Genomic DNA, 19,298 nt, shown 5'->3' with positions numbered 1-19,298 from the left:
AAGAATGACAGAGGTAAAGATTCCTATTAAATCTTCTACACTCCTTCAACTTGTCATTAGAGACTCTGCTCTCCTTCAGATTGTCTACAGAAAGGATATAATTGATTGGGTCTACAATTGGAATATCTACTTCATAAAATGAACCATTTACCTTCAATGGGAAGGGTTTCAATTTGAATAAGTTAAATCTTTGGTTGGAAGAGAACGGGATTTCAATAATAACTGAAGTAACATTAAGGTAGGAGTTTAGCAATGGATAATATAATGCTACATTAGCTTCTTCAAAGAAAGGTTCAAAGTTCCAATCCTTCTTTGCTGACTTAATTACCTTTATAAGTTGAGGTATTGGAAGGAGAGAAGAAGTTACTTGACCCGAATTGGCCATAACTAAATCCTGTACAAAAGATTCCAATTGAACTTGCATCTCAGATAATTTCAATTGCATAGTATTGAGTAACAAAAAAATTTGCATTGTACTCTCTTGTTCACTTTGTTTCAAGCTGAGATTCTCTAAGTTATCTGAAATATCAGAGATCATTTCTTCAATGTTTTTAATGCTTGATTGTAATTCATCAATTTTTCCAACTTTCTCCTTTAATGTATTTATTGAAATTTTCAAGTCAGCAAGGAAGGCAAAATTGGCAATTCCCAAACCAGCAAGAGCTCCTAAAGCCACTACTATTGCACTTCTCTTTTGTCTAACATTGCTTTTGAAATTTGAACCTATGATGTGGAATTTATCCTCTATTTCCTTTATTTTGTTTTCAAGTCTATCCTTAACATCTTTACTGGAAATGTTCTGTTTTAATATTTGCAAACTTTTATTAATGGAGTCCACATTTTCTTTAATTTTGGTTACATTTTTATAATCAAGAACTACCCTTACCACCTTATCAACCAAGATTAGGTTACCTTGATGATGTACCAATGCTCCAGGACGAATCGGATTCCAGTCCATGGCACTCACCAAACTTAATATTATTAATAAGGCAGTTTTCATCTGTAAAATACATCAAGATTAATGTTCAACTCTTGAAAAATATCATTATAATATTCTCCATATTCTCCAGGGTTATCAATATTTATGCACAAAGTATTACTATAATCATCTTCATAGATCTGCAAGCTAATTTTCCTTATGTCATCTAAATGTCCTACCAATTCTTCTCTTGATTCTAAATGTTTAAGTTTAAACTTGTTTCCACCTGCAGAATCAATTACCCTATATGGACCAGTGTACCTTGGTGAAAGTTTATTATTGGGTGAGGTCACTTTGACCATTACTAATTCCCCAATTTTCAATTCTAGTTTATGAGCTATTTTGTGTTGTTGTTCCCTCATCTCTTGTGAATACACCTGCATATGTTTCCTAACTCTTTGGTGAATACTTTGAAGAGTATTTATCCTATTGGATATATAATCATCCATATTATATATGGGTTTTTGCTCTGCAGTCAACATTTCATATGGCAGAGTTTTGTCCTCCCCAAAAATTATAAAATGAGGTGTATCCCCAGTTGCTACATTAATTTGATTGTTCAGGGTACACTTAACACAAGGAATCCAAGTATCCCAAGTTACACTATGAGGACTTATTAGGGTTCTAAGACATATAATTATCTTTTTGTTTAACCTTTCTACTACTCCATTACTTTGGGGATGGTTAACGAGTATATTGACTTTCTTGATGTGGAACACATTACATAGATTTTCCAAGATTTTGTTATTAAATTCAGTCCCATTATCTGAAACTAGGATGTTAGGTGTAGTAAAATTACAGATTATCTGATCATAGATTACGGAAGCAATAGTTTCAGCTTTCTTATTGATTATGGGTTGTAATATACAAAATCTTGAAAAATAATCAATAGCAACAAATAGGTATTTAAAGCCGTTCTCGGTTAATGGTAATTCCAAAGTATCCATGTGAACTCTTTCCCAAGGTTTCTGTGGAATGGGATAAGTGAGTATAGGAGCAGGTTTTGGTGTATTTCCCTTCACCTTTACACATTTTACACATTTTTCTATATAATCATATATAGTTTTCTTCATACCTATCCAAAAGTACTTAAGTTGTGCCTGTCTATAAGTTTTATCCTTTCCAGGATGTGAACTACAATCACTATCATGAAGTAACTTCAATATCTCATTTACCAGAGTTTGTGGTATAACCAACTGATTTACTTGACCTCTAGAAATATCTTTCCCATTTACAAATGTTTTCCTATACAAAATTCCATTAATCAAATGAAATTCCTCTATCTTATACCCCTTTGGTAGCTTTGGAGGATCTCCTCTTGGGTTCATCAAATGCTTGATTATTGAATCACATGTCTCATCATCTCCCTGTTCTCTTATTAGCCTTTCTTCATCTAAAGTTACTAATTCTTCTATACTACAAACAAAATTAATCAACCCAGTCCCAGTCATTGGTTGACTAATGTTTCTAGAAAGTGGATCTGCTACATTCCTTCTACCCGGAATATAATTAAATTGAACTTCATAGCACTGAAGTATCGCAAACCATCTAGCAAGTCTGCCTCTAAGATTCTTATGCTTAAATAAGTTCTGAATAGCTGTGTGATCAGTCCAAACTCTGATGGGATACCCTAGTATCATATCCCTAAAACTTTCTAAAGAATAAATTACTGCTAAAGTTTCTCTTTCAGTTATAGAATAGTTTCTCTCCGCACTATTACAAAGTCTGGATGTGTAAGCTATGGGTTTTAAAGTTCCATTTCTCTCTTGCATTAGTATGCCTCCTAACCCTATGTCAGACGCATCAGTACAAAGAATAAATTCTTTTTCATAGTCGGGGAAAATTAAAATAGGTGAACTTGTGAGTTTATCTTTCAACTTGTCAAAAGCTTGCTGTTGCGCAGGTCCCCATATGAACTTTGAGTCCTTTCTCAACAAAGAACTTAGTGGATTAGCAATGTCAGCATAACTTTGAATGAATTTTCTATAATATCCTGTTAATCCCAAAAAGCTCCTAACCTTGTCTACATTGGTCGGGACTGGAAAATTCTTGACAGCGTCAACCTTTGAATTTACTGTACTCAGTCCGTGTCTGTCTATCTTATGTCCTAAGTAAATGACACTGTCTTGCAAGAACTTACATTTTTCAAGTTTTACTTTTAACCCAGCTTCTCCTAGTCTTGAGAATATCAAATCTAATTTCTTAAAGTGCTCCACTGCAGTCTGAGAAACTATTAAAATGTCATCTAGAAATACACTGGCAGTGTTTCCTAACAATCCATCTAGAATAGTATTCATTAATCTCATGTAAGTTAATGGACTATTACATAACCCAAATGGCATTCTCTTGAACTCATAATGTCCTGTTGTAGTAGAAAATGCTGTAAACTCTCTTGAATCTTCATGCAATTCTATTTGCCAAAAAGCTGATTTGATATCTATAGTACTAAAATATCTATTCTCAGTTCCCAAACTTCTCAAAATGTCACCGATAATGGGTAATGGTAACCTGTCCCGAATGGTGTGCTTATTCAGTTCCCTGTAATCAATAACTGGTCGCATAGTCCCATCAGACTTTGGTACTAGGATCAACGGAAAATTCCACTCACTTTTACTATGTTCAATAATATCCTGTGATAACATTTCAGTGATGAGTTTATCTACTACAGCTAATTTAGAGTGAGGAACTCTGTAGGCTGGTATGTAGATAGGTTGTGTTCCTGGTTTTAACTTAATGTGATGTTTTAAAACAGTTGTTTTGCCTAAGGCGTCCCCCGGCAAAGCAATTGCTTTTTTATGTTTCATAAGCAAAGCAAATAAAGCTTCATCCAACTCAGGGCAATTAGTTGATTGTAATAATTCTTTATATCTATTTCTTAAGTCTATGCCTTCTTGTACTGAACAAATTGATGAAGTTGGAAATTCTATCTCCTCACTATTCTCATTTAAAATCTTAATAGGTTTAGTACACACCTGAATACATCCTATTTGTGTACCTTTCTTTAAAACTATCTCTTTATTCATAGTATTAATTACTAATACTTCTACTCTGTTCTTATTTGTCTTATAAATCCCTGAGTCCCACTTCAATCCTTTAAGTTTAACTGATTCTGGGACTGTAATTACTTCAGAGTCTACATTGATTCCTTTCAAACACACTTCAACCTTATTAATTGACATGGGATGTAACAATGTCGACCTTGTTAATCCGCAATCTGCAATTCTCAAGGCATCTGTGGTTGATAATTTAGTAATCTCTGGGATTTCCTGAACTTCTGAGTTGGGTTCACAAATTGTTTTACTTTCTGTAGGGTTGGACCGCTCGGCCTCGCTATCTAGGATAGAAATGTTATCTAAGGATTCATTGATTCCTGTCACTGGTCTTAAGTCTGGTTGATTTAAGAATGGGATTAACTGTGACTTCACTAAAATTCCTAAGTCAGCAGGACAAATTACCATGTTTTCTTTTCTCATAGTTGCAAATCCTATCAATAAATCTCCTGGAAAAACAGACTCTTCTACCACTATCACTGGTATGTACAATTGTTCATTTGTATATAAGGCAACTTCTAGCTCAATCTTACCTAATGTTTTTAACTGATTTCCAGTTACACCTTGCAATGTGTAACGGATTGGTTCCAACATTTTCACTCCTGGGTTCAACTGGTTTAAAACTTTACTAGTAATTACATTAACTACAGACCCTGTATCAATAAAAATTTGAATAGGCTTATTGAACACTTTACCTGCAATGAGAGGTCCTACAGAAGTTTTACCAACAGTTATTATCAGTTTGTCAGTTTCTTTCATCTCCCTTGCATTCCCATATTTAACACAATACCGTCTATCGGTATATATATGGGGAGGTCTGAAATGGTTTATTCTGTGTCTGGGGGTTTTCCTCTTAGCCCTGGGGGTACCCGAAAATTTCGGCATTCATGAGTTCTGTGTCCGATTTTATTATGGTAAATACAGAATGGAGGGTTCCTACATTGATACTCATTGTGACCTTCGTATTTGCAATTTCTGCAAATAATCCCATAAATACATTCTTGTGCCTTGTGTCCCCATGCATTACAATTAAAACATAGGATTCTGGTATCCCTATCCCTAGATGGACTTCTAGCATGCCGCCTATGTCCTACTTCTGTTTTCTTAAACTCTCTAGAGTTCCTATATTGGCTTTGTTGATTTATAGGCATTACATATGGGTTTATTGTTCTGGTCTCACTGTATCCTTGAAGAAGATAATCTACTTCTCCTAAACAGATGTTTGATTTTAAATCTTTGTACAGCCTTTCTGCTGTTAAGTCATCAGAATTCTTTGCCAATAAGCTAAATGTAATCAATTTGATTACCTGTGAGATTTCCATCTTCTCACTAGATCTTTCTATCCAGTCTGAATCTTTCAAGATAGAATTCATGTCTTTTGACCATCTATCTAATCTAGCTAAGTACTCTGTGTCAGTTTCACTTGTCCTAACTTCCTTAATCATTTTTACCAATGATCTAATAGGATCCTGATCACATTTGGACATGAAATGTTTAAGAAAGGCTTTCTTGTAATTATCATATTGATTAATTAATTCCATTTGCTGGAAGTTAATGACAAACCTCGCCCTTCCATGCTCTGGATCTATATTCTCCTTGAGAATCTCAATCTTACGATTCTCATTTGTAATGTTTTTACTAACTATAAGTGTGTCAATGAGGTTCAAGAACTTGTTTACACCATATGTGTTAGACTCTCCTGTGAATTTTGGAATATTTGTATTTGATGTGTGAATTTCGTGTCTCAACACGTTAGAATTCTGAGGGGTACTCATACTTATTACTAATACCTTGCTTTAGCCTGGCTGCTTGCGATGTCGCTTCGTGATGTCAATGTCTGGTTTGACGTCCTTCTACGGTCTTGTCATTCCTCAACGACGTTGTTCCTCCTCCATCACACACTCTGCCTTGAAGACCGCCTTGTAGATGATGATCACCTTGAAGAATCTTGAAGAATGCTTGTTCCCAACGTAGCAGTTACTTGAAGTTGTAGATTTCTCTCGTAGTCGTAATACTCTCTTGATTTTGGTTGTCTTGTTCCCGTAGATTTCTTGCGCCACTTCTCTTCGGAGGTGTTTAACACCCAGTTCATCCCACCGCTGAGCACCACTTTCACCCCCCTTGTCACCACTGTCACTTAAATTTGACTTGTAATATCACTCGTCTCGAGGCCCCTTGCCTCTCGTTACGTGAGTTTCACTAATATTCAAGTTCCTCTTAAGCAGTAGGCCCAATGCCTTCTTTTTCCTGTAGTCTCACTATTTTCTAGGCCCCATGCCTATTCCTCTCGTCCTTTGGGTTAATAAAAGGGTGGTGAATTTTCTTTCTTCTTTCACTGTAATTTCACCTTCGGCTTACACTCGGGATCTCTTTTCTCTCGTCTCTACATCGTCTCCTGATCCTCTCTCCACACCCTCTCTATATCTTCTCCCTATATCTTCTGACGAGATCCCGTATCCTACGCTAAGCTATCTTCGTCTGACGTCACTAATTTTTCTAAACCAATCTCCAGTTACGTCTCAAATAAATGTCACTCCTTATGGGCGTGACTTTGAATTCATGCACCAATAGTTTTTTTCCACCTTGCACCAATCCGGAAAGCTATTACAATGCCACTAGCGATATTGTTTATCTCAGCATTAGTCAAACGAAGGTAACCTGCGCTTACAGAGTTGATTACACATCGAATATAAAACAGTCACCACCATCGGTGTGTTTACATAGACAAAACGTCGCCCTCACCTAGACATAACATTGCTCTCGAGCAGGCGTCGAGTCTGAATTATTCTAATGCCCTAGCTCATTTCCATTCGTACACTACCGGCCTCTTACAGTGAGCAAAATTTGACGCAGCTCGAAGGAATTTCTCCCCGTCTTCTCCTTTTATACATGGGGGGACGGAGAGGGGGGGTCATTGATTTAATGAAGCGGCCTTGCTGCGGATGTGCTGTCTTGTGACACTGCTTGTGACCCAGGGCAGTGGACAAGGTGCAGGGATGACCTGTCATCCAGGAGGTGCTCAGATAAGAGGGAGGGTGAAGGAGTGTGGAGTGTATTCAGGGATGGAATGGGTGGAAATGATTTTATGCCTTTCCCTTTTTGGCTACCCCCCTTGTAAGGGGGAAAAAGCCTTGGTATATGTATGTATTCCGCATCAGCAATATTTTGCCAATGCCAATTCAGTAATTCACCTATTATTGTTCTGGAGGTTGAATAGGGCCATGCAGCATATGTGCGTGAGATACCACTCCCAAATAATCATTGCTTTTATTTTTACATAGCATCACAACTGTGGGGAATGAGGTGGCTAGGAATATGCTGTGGTAGTGGTACACCTACACTGCCATCTAGTGTCATAACACACATTTTGAAAATATTATACAGAGGTGATCAAATCTGTAGACTCGAGGAACTTGAAGTTAGTAATTATGTCAAAATCTCTGAAGTAGGTCATTTTTAAACCTCTTTTTCAACTGATAGAAAATAATACAATCATAGATTGATAATCATAAAGTGGTCAATCAATAAGCACTCCATTAAGTTCATTCAATCATTAGCTCAACAACTGGCATGTATAAATCTACATTATAAAGCAAGTAAAAATCATAATTACTTTATATTAAAAACTGATATATCATAATTATATAAAGTAGAATCAGAATTGGCAACTAAGAGTTAATAGGAATCTTTATCAGCATCGGCAACTAAGAGTGAATTGGAATCTGCATTGGCAAAGATAATGGAATCAGCATACCCCCATATAAGTCACTTTTATTTTTTCCTTCTCTATCTTGTTCTCTATTCTTTTGGTTTCTTTTTCTTGAATATACCATTTTCTCAGCCTCATGTATAATACTCTCAAATAAAACTCTTTCTTTTCTGTCTCCATTCTTTTCTCGTGTTTTCTTTAGCTTCATTTCTTAGTGTCTTGTCATTCCTTTTCCTCATCGTTATTTTTTTTTATTTCCCATATGTCTTCCTCTCCTATATTTCCTCCAACCTTCTTGGTCACCTCCTTAGTTTGTTCATTCACCTCTTCTTTTTCAAGGCCTCACTATTAGTGGTATCTTTGTTTTTCCTTTCATTTTCACTTTTTACTTTGATTAATTCTTTTTTATTCGCTCATGTCTTTGTACATTACAAAGATTCACTCTTTAGGTCCATGATTTCTTTCTTTAGCTCTGTAATCTCAATTCCATGAAATATTCCTATATCTCATCTCCATTTCCATGTCTATGATTTGACCTAGTCTTCTATCACCTCTGGTAAAGCCAGAAAAAGCAGAAGAAAATTCTTCTGCAGGTGCTTCTTCAGGAGACCTGTCTTTGCTGAGTACAGCTTATTTACATCATGATAGGCAGTAGTTGCTCCATAGACAGTTTCTCTGAGCCATCCCATCTCCCTGAGGAACAATACGTCTTGAACAGGGTTTTCCCACAAATCTTTTATAGAGAATATTTTGTGTTGTTGGTGTTCATGATTGTGTACAGTGTAGTCTTCCATAATGTGTTGTCTAGTATGGGTTGAAGTGTTACACCCCAAACAATTGTCAGCAATGCTGTCATCCAGCTTCTTGTGGTAAATTAGAAGGGGTGGATGGTTGCAGTACTGCAGTCTGGCATGGTGGACTCTGTCCTCTAGTGGGGAGAGAGGATTTGGAGGGATGGATATCAAAGGGTCTAGCAACAAATTCAGGTAACACATTGCTGCATACCAGATTTTGTTGCTGAAAATGTGTGTATTGATTTACTATAGTATGGATTATTGATTGGGAATCTGTGTGAGCATGGACTTCTGCGATATGGGCTTCTGTTTTGAGAGTCTGTGATGTTGCTGAGGATACTGTGGAGGGTTTTGCTGGTGATGTAGAAGAGGGTTTTGTTGAAGATGTAATGGAACACTTTGCTCAAGATGAGGTGGAGGGATTGGGTGACAATACAGTGTGATTTTACAAAATAGAGAACTTGTTCTGGACTGTAACAGCAGGAGCAGGATTCATATAGGAGTGGGGGATGGGGGAGGGGGACAATTGGTGGTTGACAAAGGCAGGAAGGTGCCCTAACTATATTTGGTGGAGTGGAGGGAGGAGGCATATGTTTTTGCCGCACCATCCATTTGTCTAAAATAAAGAACTTGCTTGGCACTACCAAGTCTAGCCAGCTGAAAAACGTCTGGTTCAAGACAGTACTCTTTGCATTGTTGAGAATGTATTAAGTGAGCTTCTCTACTATGGAAGCAACAAAGTTCTGATTCACAATCGGGGGTAGGGTGTGAGTCACGGACAGAGCAATGACCACATTGTAGACAATTTGTACAGTTCTTCCTTCCATGGTGAAACTCATAACACTGGTAACACTGTAAAAGGCAGTTGATCAAAGCTTTTATTGGGAAAGAAAAAGGACCAATATTTATTCACTCAGGGAGATATGAACCATAAAATGTGAACATGAGCATGCTACTCTTTTCTCTTCCTTTTTGTCAATGTGAGCATTGTCAGGGCATAATTAATATTCCTGAAAATTTGTGTAGGTCTTGGTTGTAGATATGTGGTTTGCAGGAATTGAATGTTCAGTGTGGTTTGATGGATTTGTAAATTCCATCTGATGGGCAAGGTAGATGGAGGAACATCATGGATGGTGTATCATCTTTACCCTATATTTTGAGGTTATTTTTAGGAAACACTCCAATCTCTCTAGATACTGTGCATCATGGATATAAAGTTACCTCTATTTTTGTTATAGTATGTCACAAACCAGTTAGATCTAGGGGCATGGTGAAATTTGGTAGCACGTTCTTCAGCATCAGGTTGGGACAGTGATCATTCTCACTGTCAACTACATTCCTTGATCAAATGATCTCAGCAATCAGGCTGTTGTTTTCAAGGAGGGTTATGTTCAAATGGTATGAAAACTCATATAATATCCAACATCAGAATTTATTAAGGTTAATAGGCAGGGACACCTTAACTGAGATAGTATATCAAATAAAGGTTCCACAAGGAGAGCTTATTAATTTCATTTTATCTGTTTATTTTTTGACAGCATTATGACACAAGTGTCACAACTAGTAAGGGAGTCACAGGCTTCTTGGAAGATGACCAAGTTTTGTGTATATAATGCCCCTGTAGATTGAAAAACTTGAGTCATTCCAGTCATCATGGGTTGAGTATGCATGTAGCTACTGGATGTTTTTCAGTTCATTTCTAATAAAAAAAAAAATTGAATGCAGTATATAATAACAGCTCGTCCTTTAGTATTTCTATCTATTTTATGTTATAGCAAGTACAAAGGGTCTGTTTAGGTACAAAGGGACTTGAATATTAAATGGTTTGTGTACACAACATTCACAATCCTATTATAGTATATTACACAATTTCAAAGAGATGTCAAACATATGATTACTTTTTTTTCCAGGAAGAGGGTACCTATCACCATTCCTTTGGAAGAGCTATACATAGATTCCATATGTGTGACATGACGAAGAGGATCTGGTGTGACATCTACAGCGCAGCTATATCATGAATTATCTTAGATATCACGTGATGATCCACACTGTAGAGAAGCTTTTCTAGTGTAATCTTTGCAATTCTGCCTTCTCACAAAAGCATGATCTCAAATGGTACAAAAGTCACTTCAAAGATCATGTGAGGACCCTCACAGGAATAAGACTTTCCAATGTGACCTGTGCAGTTCTACTTTCTCACAAAAGGGTTCTCTCACACAGTATATCAGAACCCACACAGTAGCCTTACAAATGTGACCTGTGCAATGCAGCTTTCTTATGGAAGAATCATCTCAAATTTGATATGATCACCCACACTGGAGAGAAGCCATTCCAGGTTGACCTGTGCAATAAAACTTTCACATAAAAGTGTTTCCACAAAGATCACATGATGACCCACACAGGAGAGAATCCTTTACAGTGTGACCTGTACAATTCTGGTTTCTCACAAAAGGGTGATCTCACAAAGAAAACAAGGACTCACACAGAAGATAAGCCTTTCCAATGTGACCTGTGTGATTCTGCTTTTTCACGAAAGCCACATCTCATACAGCATATGAGGACCCACACAGGAGAGAAGCCTTTCCAGTGTGACCTGTGTGATTCTGCTTTCTCACTAAAGGGTGATCTCACAAAGCATATCAGGACCCACACAGGAGAGAAGCCTTTTCAGTGTGAAATGTGTGATTCTGCTTTTTCACGAAAGGAACATCTCGTGCATCATATGAGGACCCACACAGGAGAGAAGCCTTTCCAATGTGTCCTGTGTTATTCTGCTTTCTCACTAAAGGTCTCTCTCACAAGGCATATGAGGAGCCACACAGGAGAGAAGCATTTCCAATGTGACCAGTGCGATTTTGCTTTTTCACAAAAGCAACATCTCATATGTCATAAAAGGACCCACACAGGAGAGAAGCCTTTCCAGTGTGACCTGTGTGATTCTGCTTTCTCACAAAAGTATGATCTCACACTGCATATGAGGACTCACACAGGAGAGAAGCCTTTCCAGTGTGACCTGTGTGATTCTGCTTTTTCACGAAAGCCATATCTCAAAAAGCATATGAGGACCCACTCGGGAGAGAAGCCTTTCCAGTGTGCTCTGTGTGATTCTGCTTTCTCACAAAAGGGTGATCTCAAAATGCATATTAGGACCCACACAGGAGAGAAGCCTTTTCAGTGTGAAATGTGTGATTCTGCTTTTTCACGAAAGCAACATCTCGTGCATCATATGAGGACCCACACAGGAGAGAAGCCTTTCCATTGTGTCCTGTGTGATTCTGCTTTCTCACTAAAGATCGCTCTCACAAGGCATATGAGGAGCCACACAGGAGAGAAGCATTTCCAATGTGACCAGTGCGATTCTGTTTTTTCACAAAAGCAACATCTCATACGTCATAAGAAGACCCACACAGGAGAGAAGCCTTTCCAGTGTGAACTGTGTGATTCTGCTTTCTCACAAAAGTATGATCTCACAATGCATATGAGGACTCACACAGGAGAGAAGCCTTTCCAGTGTGACCTGTGTGATTCTGCTTTTTCACGAAAGCCACATCTCAAAGAGCATATGAGGACCCACTCAGGAGAGAAGCCTTTCCAGTGTGCTCTGTGTGATTCTGCTTTCTCACTAAAGGGTGGTCTCACAATGCATATCAGGACCCACACAGGAGAGAAGCCTTTCCAGTGTGACTTGTGTGATTCTGCTTTTTCACGAAAGCAACTTCTCGTACATCATATGAGGATCCACACAGGAGAGAAGCCTTTCCAATGTGTCCTGTGTGATTCTGCATTCTCACTAAAGGTCTCTCTCACAACGCATATGAGGAGCCACACAGGAGAGAAGCATTTTCAATGTGACCAGTGCGATTCTGTTTTTTCACGAAAGCAACAGCTCATACGTCACAAGAGGACCCACACAGGAGAGAAGCCATTCCAGTGTGACCTGTGCAATTCTGCTTTTTCCCAAAAGTATGATCTCACAAACCATATGAGGACTCACACAGGAGAGAAGCCTTTCCAGTGTGGCCTGTGTGATTCTGTTTTCTCACGAAAGAGCGCTCTCACACAACATATGAGGACCCACACAGGAGAGAAGCCTTTCCAGTGTGACCTGTGCAATTCTGCTTTTTCACAAAAGGGTGATCTCACAAACCATATGAGGACCCACACAGGAGAAAGGCCTTTCCAGTGTGATCTGTGCATTGCAACTTTTTCACAAAAGGATCATCTTAAATATCATACAATGACCCACACTGGAGAGAAGCCTTTCCAGTGTGACCTGTGTGATTCTGCTTTCTCAAAAAAGAGTGCTCTCACAAAACATATGAGGGCCCACACAGGAGAGAAGCCTTTCCAGTGTGACCTGTGCAATTCTGCTTTTTCACAAAAGAGTGTTCTCACAAACCATATGAGGACCCACACAGGAGAAAAGCCTTTCCATTGTGATCTGTGCAATGCAGCTTTTTCACGAAAGGATCATCTTAAATATCATACAATGACCCACACCGGAGAGAAGCCTTTCCAGTGTGACCTGTGTGATTCTGTTTTCTCACGAAAGGGTACTCTCACACAACATATGAGGACCCACACAGGAGAGAAACCTTTCCAGTGTGACCTGTGCAATGCTGCTTTCTCAAAAAAGAATTATCTCACAAAGCATATGAGGAGCCACACAGGAGAGATTTTTTAGTGTGGCCTGTGTGGCTTTGCTTTTTCACAAAAGGGTTATACCACACAGCATATGAAGACTGACACAGAAAAGAAGCCTTTCCAGTGGGACCTCTTTGATTCTGGTTTTCCACATAAGACCTCTTTGATTCTGGTTTTCCACATAAGACCTCTGTCACAAGATATAGGAACACTGGAGAGAAGCCATTCCTGTATGACTTTTATGATGAAAAGATCACACTTTTCTGATGTCTTGGATTAAGCCAGCAGAAAGGCAATTACACAATTGACACCTACACACATAGAATCCAGCATGGCATTCCCTTTGTTTTACCTGTAGGGTCATTCAAGAGTGAACAGAATTAATTCTTACAGTTCAATTTATAAGGAATTTGTCCTCAATTTATGTACAAAAAATGTTAATTGTTCTCCTGGTAAAGACCCAAGCTGTTTGACCCCATGAAGCATGAGTACCTGAATTATTTTGCAGTCCATGTATGTGGACGACTAACTAGTCATAGATGGCGCTGTTCACCTCATCTATTCAAATCCGTTCACTGACCTGGTTGCAGTATAGATTTACTTGTAGCCAGTTGGGTTTGATTCATAGTACAGTTTGCCAGTTTAATTCTATTTGCGCCCCAGTTTGTTGTTGCCCCTGTTGCAGTCTAATTTGTAGTTGTCCCAGTTGTTCATTTCCAGTTCTAGTTGTTTGATGAAGGTAGAAGCCGTTGAACAAGTGTAGCAATTAGGTTATCTTTGACAAACCTCTTGAAATGTGTAGCAGCCATGCAGTGAAGGAAGTCCACATAGTTGTGGCTGTGTGTTGCAGCACTTGCAGAGTACCAGTTCCAGCAGAGGACCACATAGTTGTGGCAGTAACCATGCCAGCAGAAGACTGTAGTCATGCCAGTAGTCATTCCTGCAATCGCGGTGGAACAGCAGATTGACTGTCCAGTGATAACCTTGTAGCTGTTTCGGTTCTGTAGTATCCCAATCAAACAGCCTTAGAGGATTGTTAGCTTTATTCCTTCCAACCCCACTCCCCCTTTATTCCTCCTTATTCAACAGCTTGGGTCTATCCTTCTAATTATTCTTTGATATTGATATTAGATTCATTAATAATACCTGGTAGTCTCCCATGACCTCTGTGACGTCCATCTGTGTCCACCTTTTTTTTTCTGTTCTTTACAAGGGTCCCAGCCATCGGAGGATGGGCGCCTCCGTACCTGTGGACCACATGTGGTGGAGGACACTATTTTCACCACCACCTGTGTGATGCAGCTTTCTCACAAAAGGAGTCTCTCACAAAGCAGATGAGGACCCACTCAGGTCTCTCAAATATCACATGGTGACTCGCACTGGTAAGAATCTATTCCAGTGTGATTTGTATGATGAACCCTGTTCCTTCTAATCTATACGCATGCGTGCATGCACACATTTTACAACTAGTGAAATAAGATAATAAGTATCTTATCAATTCCCCCCTTCAAATAGTCCTTGTTGGCCTAATAAATTTGAATACTTGATATAATTTCAGTGTTTATTATTTACCTAATGTATCAAATTCTATTTGGAAAAGAGAAAATATCAATAGAGTTTTCCACAAAGACCTGTTAAGGAATAACATGAGCAAAGAAAATATTGATGAAAAAAAAATACTAAAAGAGCCTTATACCCCCTTCCCTTTCTCATATCTTGCACTTCCTGAATGATGGGTCATCCCTGCATCTCGCTCACTGACTTGGATCAGAAGCAGTGTCGTATGATGGTACATCCACAGCAAGTATGCTTCATTAAATCAGCAATCCCCCCCTCTCCATCCCCTCATGCAGAAAAGGAAAAAGGAAGAAATTTTCTTTTGGCTGCGTCAATTTATTTTTCACACATAACCCATCATCCTCATCCCCCATCCACTCACCATCATGCATGACAGCAAAATCTATATATAACCATTCTCCATTCACCCCTATCTTCTGTCCTCTCCTGTCCTTCCTCAACAAACATTCCCCTCTTTCCCAATGCCCCGTTCACTTCATTTCATCCTAGGTCACCCCCTCACATTCACTCCTTCCACCTCTGCCTTCCACACCTCTTTCACTAATCTTTGTTCACTCATTCTTTCCATGTGTCCAAACCATCCCAATAGTCTTTCATCAACCCAATCTTTCAACCCCCTTCCCACCCCCTTTCTCCTCCCCACCTTATGGCTCACTGTATCCAGTATAGTAACCCTTATCATACTTCTCAGGCACCTCTTCTCAAACACATTCAAACCTCCTCTCTTCCTCGCCTAAATGCAGCCATTTTGTCAGTCCTGGTTCATTCTTCCCATGTGGTGTGGTCATCAAAACATATGGCCCATAGAAGCAAAGTGAATCTTGATTCACTTAGCCCAGCATGGTACAAAAGTGACCCATGCAGAGGATCAAACATTTCCTTTGATGTTCGTTTATTATCTTGTTCGGTTCCACTCTCTACAAGAATGCCAATGAGGGCCAATATTTCATCTGAGCATGTGTGCCCACATGATAACTTTGTTTGATTAGCATATTTTGGTGCCAAAATATCGATTCTCTGGTTGGTGTAGGTTACCACATTTTGCACCATATCTTCTGTGACAGAAAAAAAAAAAGTCCCTAGCAGAGGTAGCAACCCTAGACTTGTCTGTTAGTCCTTGTGTGTAAGGTAAAGCTGGTTGTGTAGCTGTGGTTGTTTGTAAGGTGTCTTAGACCATAGTTTTATCAGATGTGCGAATCTGGCCAACAGACAGGTTGAGGAGGTAGCGGCTAGCATCATCAGTACTGGTAGAGGGTGTGACAGGGGATGGTTGTTGGTTGTGAAGCGTGACTTGTAGACTCTGGTGGTGGTGGGTTGAGAGAAGGAGGTGGTACAGCTGCGGCTGGCGGAGCATCCTGGGAGGGCCAGTCGCATTCACTATCATCAGAACTGTGGGGTCGGGGTTCATTCCAGTCGTCTGGTATATAATCTGGGTCAGAGTCATCACTGGGCTCATCAGTAAGTACAGCACGACGCCTCTTGTGTTTTGGGGTGGAGGTGTGGGGGACACGTCTAGCAGGCTGTGACAACAGGACGGCTGGAGGCTGAACCACCGCCTCAGTTGGCTCCTGCTCCTTGTGTGGTGTGACCACTGCACTCACACCACCACTAGGTCCTGCTGTGCACTCAATCAATGTCTGTGGCGATTCAGGAGTCCCAGAGGATGGCAACACAATGGGTGGTGATGCTGCCACATGGTCCACTGTAGGGCCGAGTTGGCCACCTCCCACAGCACCCTCTTCCACAGTCCCAGTGGTGATATCGGCTTCACTTATTGAGTCTACCGTGTTATCTCCACATCATTCGAACTCTTCAGAGTTCACAAGCAACACCAGCTGTTCATCTGTATAGTATTTTGTTCGTTTCATGGCTGCGAAAAAAAATGTGAGTCATGCATGTTTACGAACGCAGTGTTCATTATGACTTGAGAACACTCTCAAAACTTTTTATAAGTCATCACATAAACAGACATTATGACGTGACTTTTTTTTCTCCAATAATCGAACGTAATAACACGACATGTGTCATATGGATACACTAAAACTTACCTAGGCTATATACAAATGCAGAGCACGGATTTCAGTCTCCTCACACAGCAGGCAGCACATTCATTACTGATGCCATAAACAATAAAAGTTGCCAAATGTCAATTTAGGTGTACACCACAGCCCGCGAAAATATAACTAAGCATTACGTGATTCCAAGTGGCACATGTCTAGTAATCCAGGGTTACGAGTTAAGGATGTACATGTTCTAAGGGGTGAGATCGGAGGAACATCAGATAAGTGGAATGTTAGTTTCGTTAACACTAACACTTAGTAAAATTTTCTTCTGTAGGCCCCATGCCTTGTCCTTCTCTTTAATAATTTTTCCACCATATCTTCTCTAACAAGTTAATAATGTTTCTGGATAGAGTAAGCAAACTGGTCTTAAGTCTTCTTGATTTTCTCCACTAATTCTCTACATCGCTTTAGATAAGGTACACCAGAGGACTGCCACCCGGGATACTCTTACACCCACCAAGCCAAGTCTGCTCCGACGTCACAATTTAATTCATCCAATAACTTTGAACGTTACAAACTTACAGTCGGCCATTGTTTCATAACCGAATATAAAATGAATATAAAATTTACATATCGTTTCACCTACCCCGCTATCTACTTAAATGTCTACCTCTATCTACCGGCCTCTTACAGGAAGGTAAGTTGAGAGTGGAGGATAAATGGAGAAAGAGGAAAAGGACAGAAGGTAGGGAGGTGCTTAGAGTGAACTGCTTAGATAGTAGAAATATTAACATCAAAGAGGAACAGAATCAAAGCAAATATTGGAAGTTATAAAATTATGTGTAAGGGAAAGGGAGCCACTGTAAAGGCCAATACTAGCTTTCTACTTGACTTTACTTGACAACTAGACAACATCAAGTGGGACATCGTTGGAGTGAGCGAAGTCCGAATAGGGGAAGAAAAGCTAATACAATTACAAAATGGTCACCACCTGCTCTACTATAAAAGTAAGGACAAAGAAAGATCTAATGGAGTAGGATTCTTGATAAACCGAGAGGTTGCTGGTAACGTAGTTAAATTCAATAGCTTATCAGACAGGGTAGCTTGGATTGTGATTAGGCTGTGTCAAAGGTACACTCTAAAAATAGTTCAGGTTTATGCACCAACTTCACAGAGTTCAGACAATGAAATTAAATTCTTCTATGATGATTTAAGTCAAGTAATGGATCAAGAAAAGCAAGTACACGTTGGTAATAGGCAACTTTAAAGCTAAAGTGGGGAAGATGATGGGAGATCAGCCGTGAGTATGGAATTTTGGAGTAGGTGAAAGAAATGATAGAGGCGAGATGTTAGTCCATTTTGCAGGGAACTACAACATGAAGATAATGAACACTTTCTTCCAAAAGCGTGTAGTCGTAAATGGACCTGGAGAAGTCCAAATGGAACAACAAAGAACGAAGTAGACTTTATATCAGGAGATGAGAGCAAGAGCGTTAGAAATGTCACGGTCATAAAGTTAACATAGGTAATGACCATAGAATGGTAGGTTGCACAGTTAAATTCAGTTTCAGAGCCGAGAGAAATACACTAGTTTTAAGAAAGAAAATACGCCTTGCAAAGGTTAAGGACAATAAGAAAGAATTTCAGTTACAAATTAAAAATAGATTCGAAGCTCTAAGAACAAGCGAGGACACCGTCGAAGATATTAATTCGAATTTATTGAATATCATTAGGGAATAGGCAGAGAAAGTGGCAAGTACAAAAAGTATTAAAGAAAACAAATACCCCAAAGCTACAAATGACCAAGTTAAAACAAGAAGGACCATTCAGATTAAAAGCAGGAGAGATGAAATAGGAAGAGTAGAACTAAACAAGATTATCAACATAAAGCAGAGATTAGAGAAATAGAGGTAATTATTCGGAAAGGTAAAAGTATTAAAGGGACCGAGCGCAGACATGCTTTAGGAAGACAACAAATGATATGTTTGAAAGATGGCAATGGAGAAATAATTAAATGTAGAGACAGAATAGTAAAAAGAGTAGAAGAATTTTACCCAGCGCTTTACCCGTCCAAGACCATAGTTGAGTCATTAAATTCATCTGTAGACGTTAGTAATGTACCAGAGATTACAAAGGAAGAGGTAGAATTTGCTCTAAAGAATATGAAACGAAGAAAAGCACCTGGGGAATATGGTAAATCGATAGATCTGTTGAAAGACGCAGGGAAAGAAGTTCATATTAAATTAGCTCAGTTGTACACTTGATGCTTATGTTAAGAAATCGTTCCTGAATCGTGATATAATGCTATAGTGATTTTGATTCATAAAAAAGGAGACTAGAACGACCTTAGTAACTATCGACCAATTATCTTGCTATCAACTATATATAAAGTATTCCCCAGGATCCAAATAGACTAAATCAATTTTTAGATGGAAACCAACCGAGAGAACAAGTAGGCTCTAGGAGTTTGCTTGGAAGAAATTTTTAGAAGGTTGGGTTGGGAAGAGAAAGTTTTGAAGATTAATGGCGAATATTTGAACC

The 19,298-nt window shown here is 39.1% G+C and overlaps 1 protein-coding gene across 4 annotated transcripts in view; it reads left to right on the top strand.

The window, feature by feature from the left end:
* Positions 1 to 17,362, top strand: part of LOC143031812 (uncharacterized) — a 65,874-nt gene extending 48,512 nt beyond the window's left edge. For 2 of the 4 annotated variants that reach the window (XM_076196123.1, XM_076196122.1), the window contains exon 2: positions 10,443 to 14,715. In XM_076196123.1, the coding sequence (XP_076052238.1) occupies positions 10,919 to 13,216 (2,298 nt within the window). In that variant the 5' untranslated portion in view covers positions 10,443 to 10,918 and the 3' untranslated portion in view covers positions 13,217 to 14,715. Of the gene's footprint in view, positions 1 to 10,442; positions 14,716 to 17,228 lie in introns of those variants that run through there. The other 2 variants (XR_012967035.1, XR_012967036.1) reach the window with 2 other exon arrangements.
* The last annotated feature ends 1,936 nt before the right edge of the window (positions 17,363 to 19,298 follow it).

This window comes from Oratosquilla oratoria, chromosome 12 (assembly GCF_046742065.1).
Source record: "Oratosquilla oratoria isolate Oo_2021 chromosome 12, ASM4674206v1, whole genome shotgun sequence".
NCBI lineage: Eukaryota > Metazoa > Arthropoda > Malacostraca > Stomatopoda > Squillidae > Oratosquilla > Oratosquilla oratoria.
This window is presented reverse-complemented; position numbering and strand designations above follow the sequence as displayed.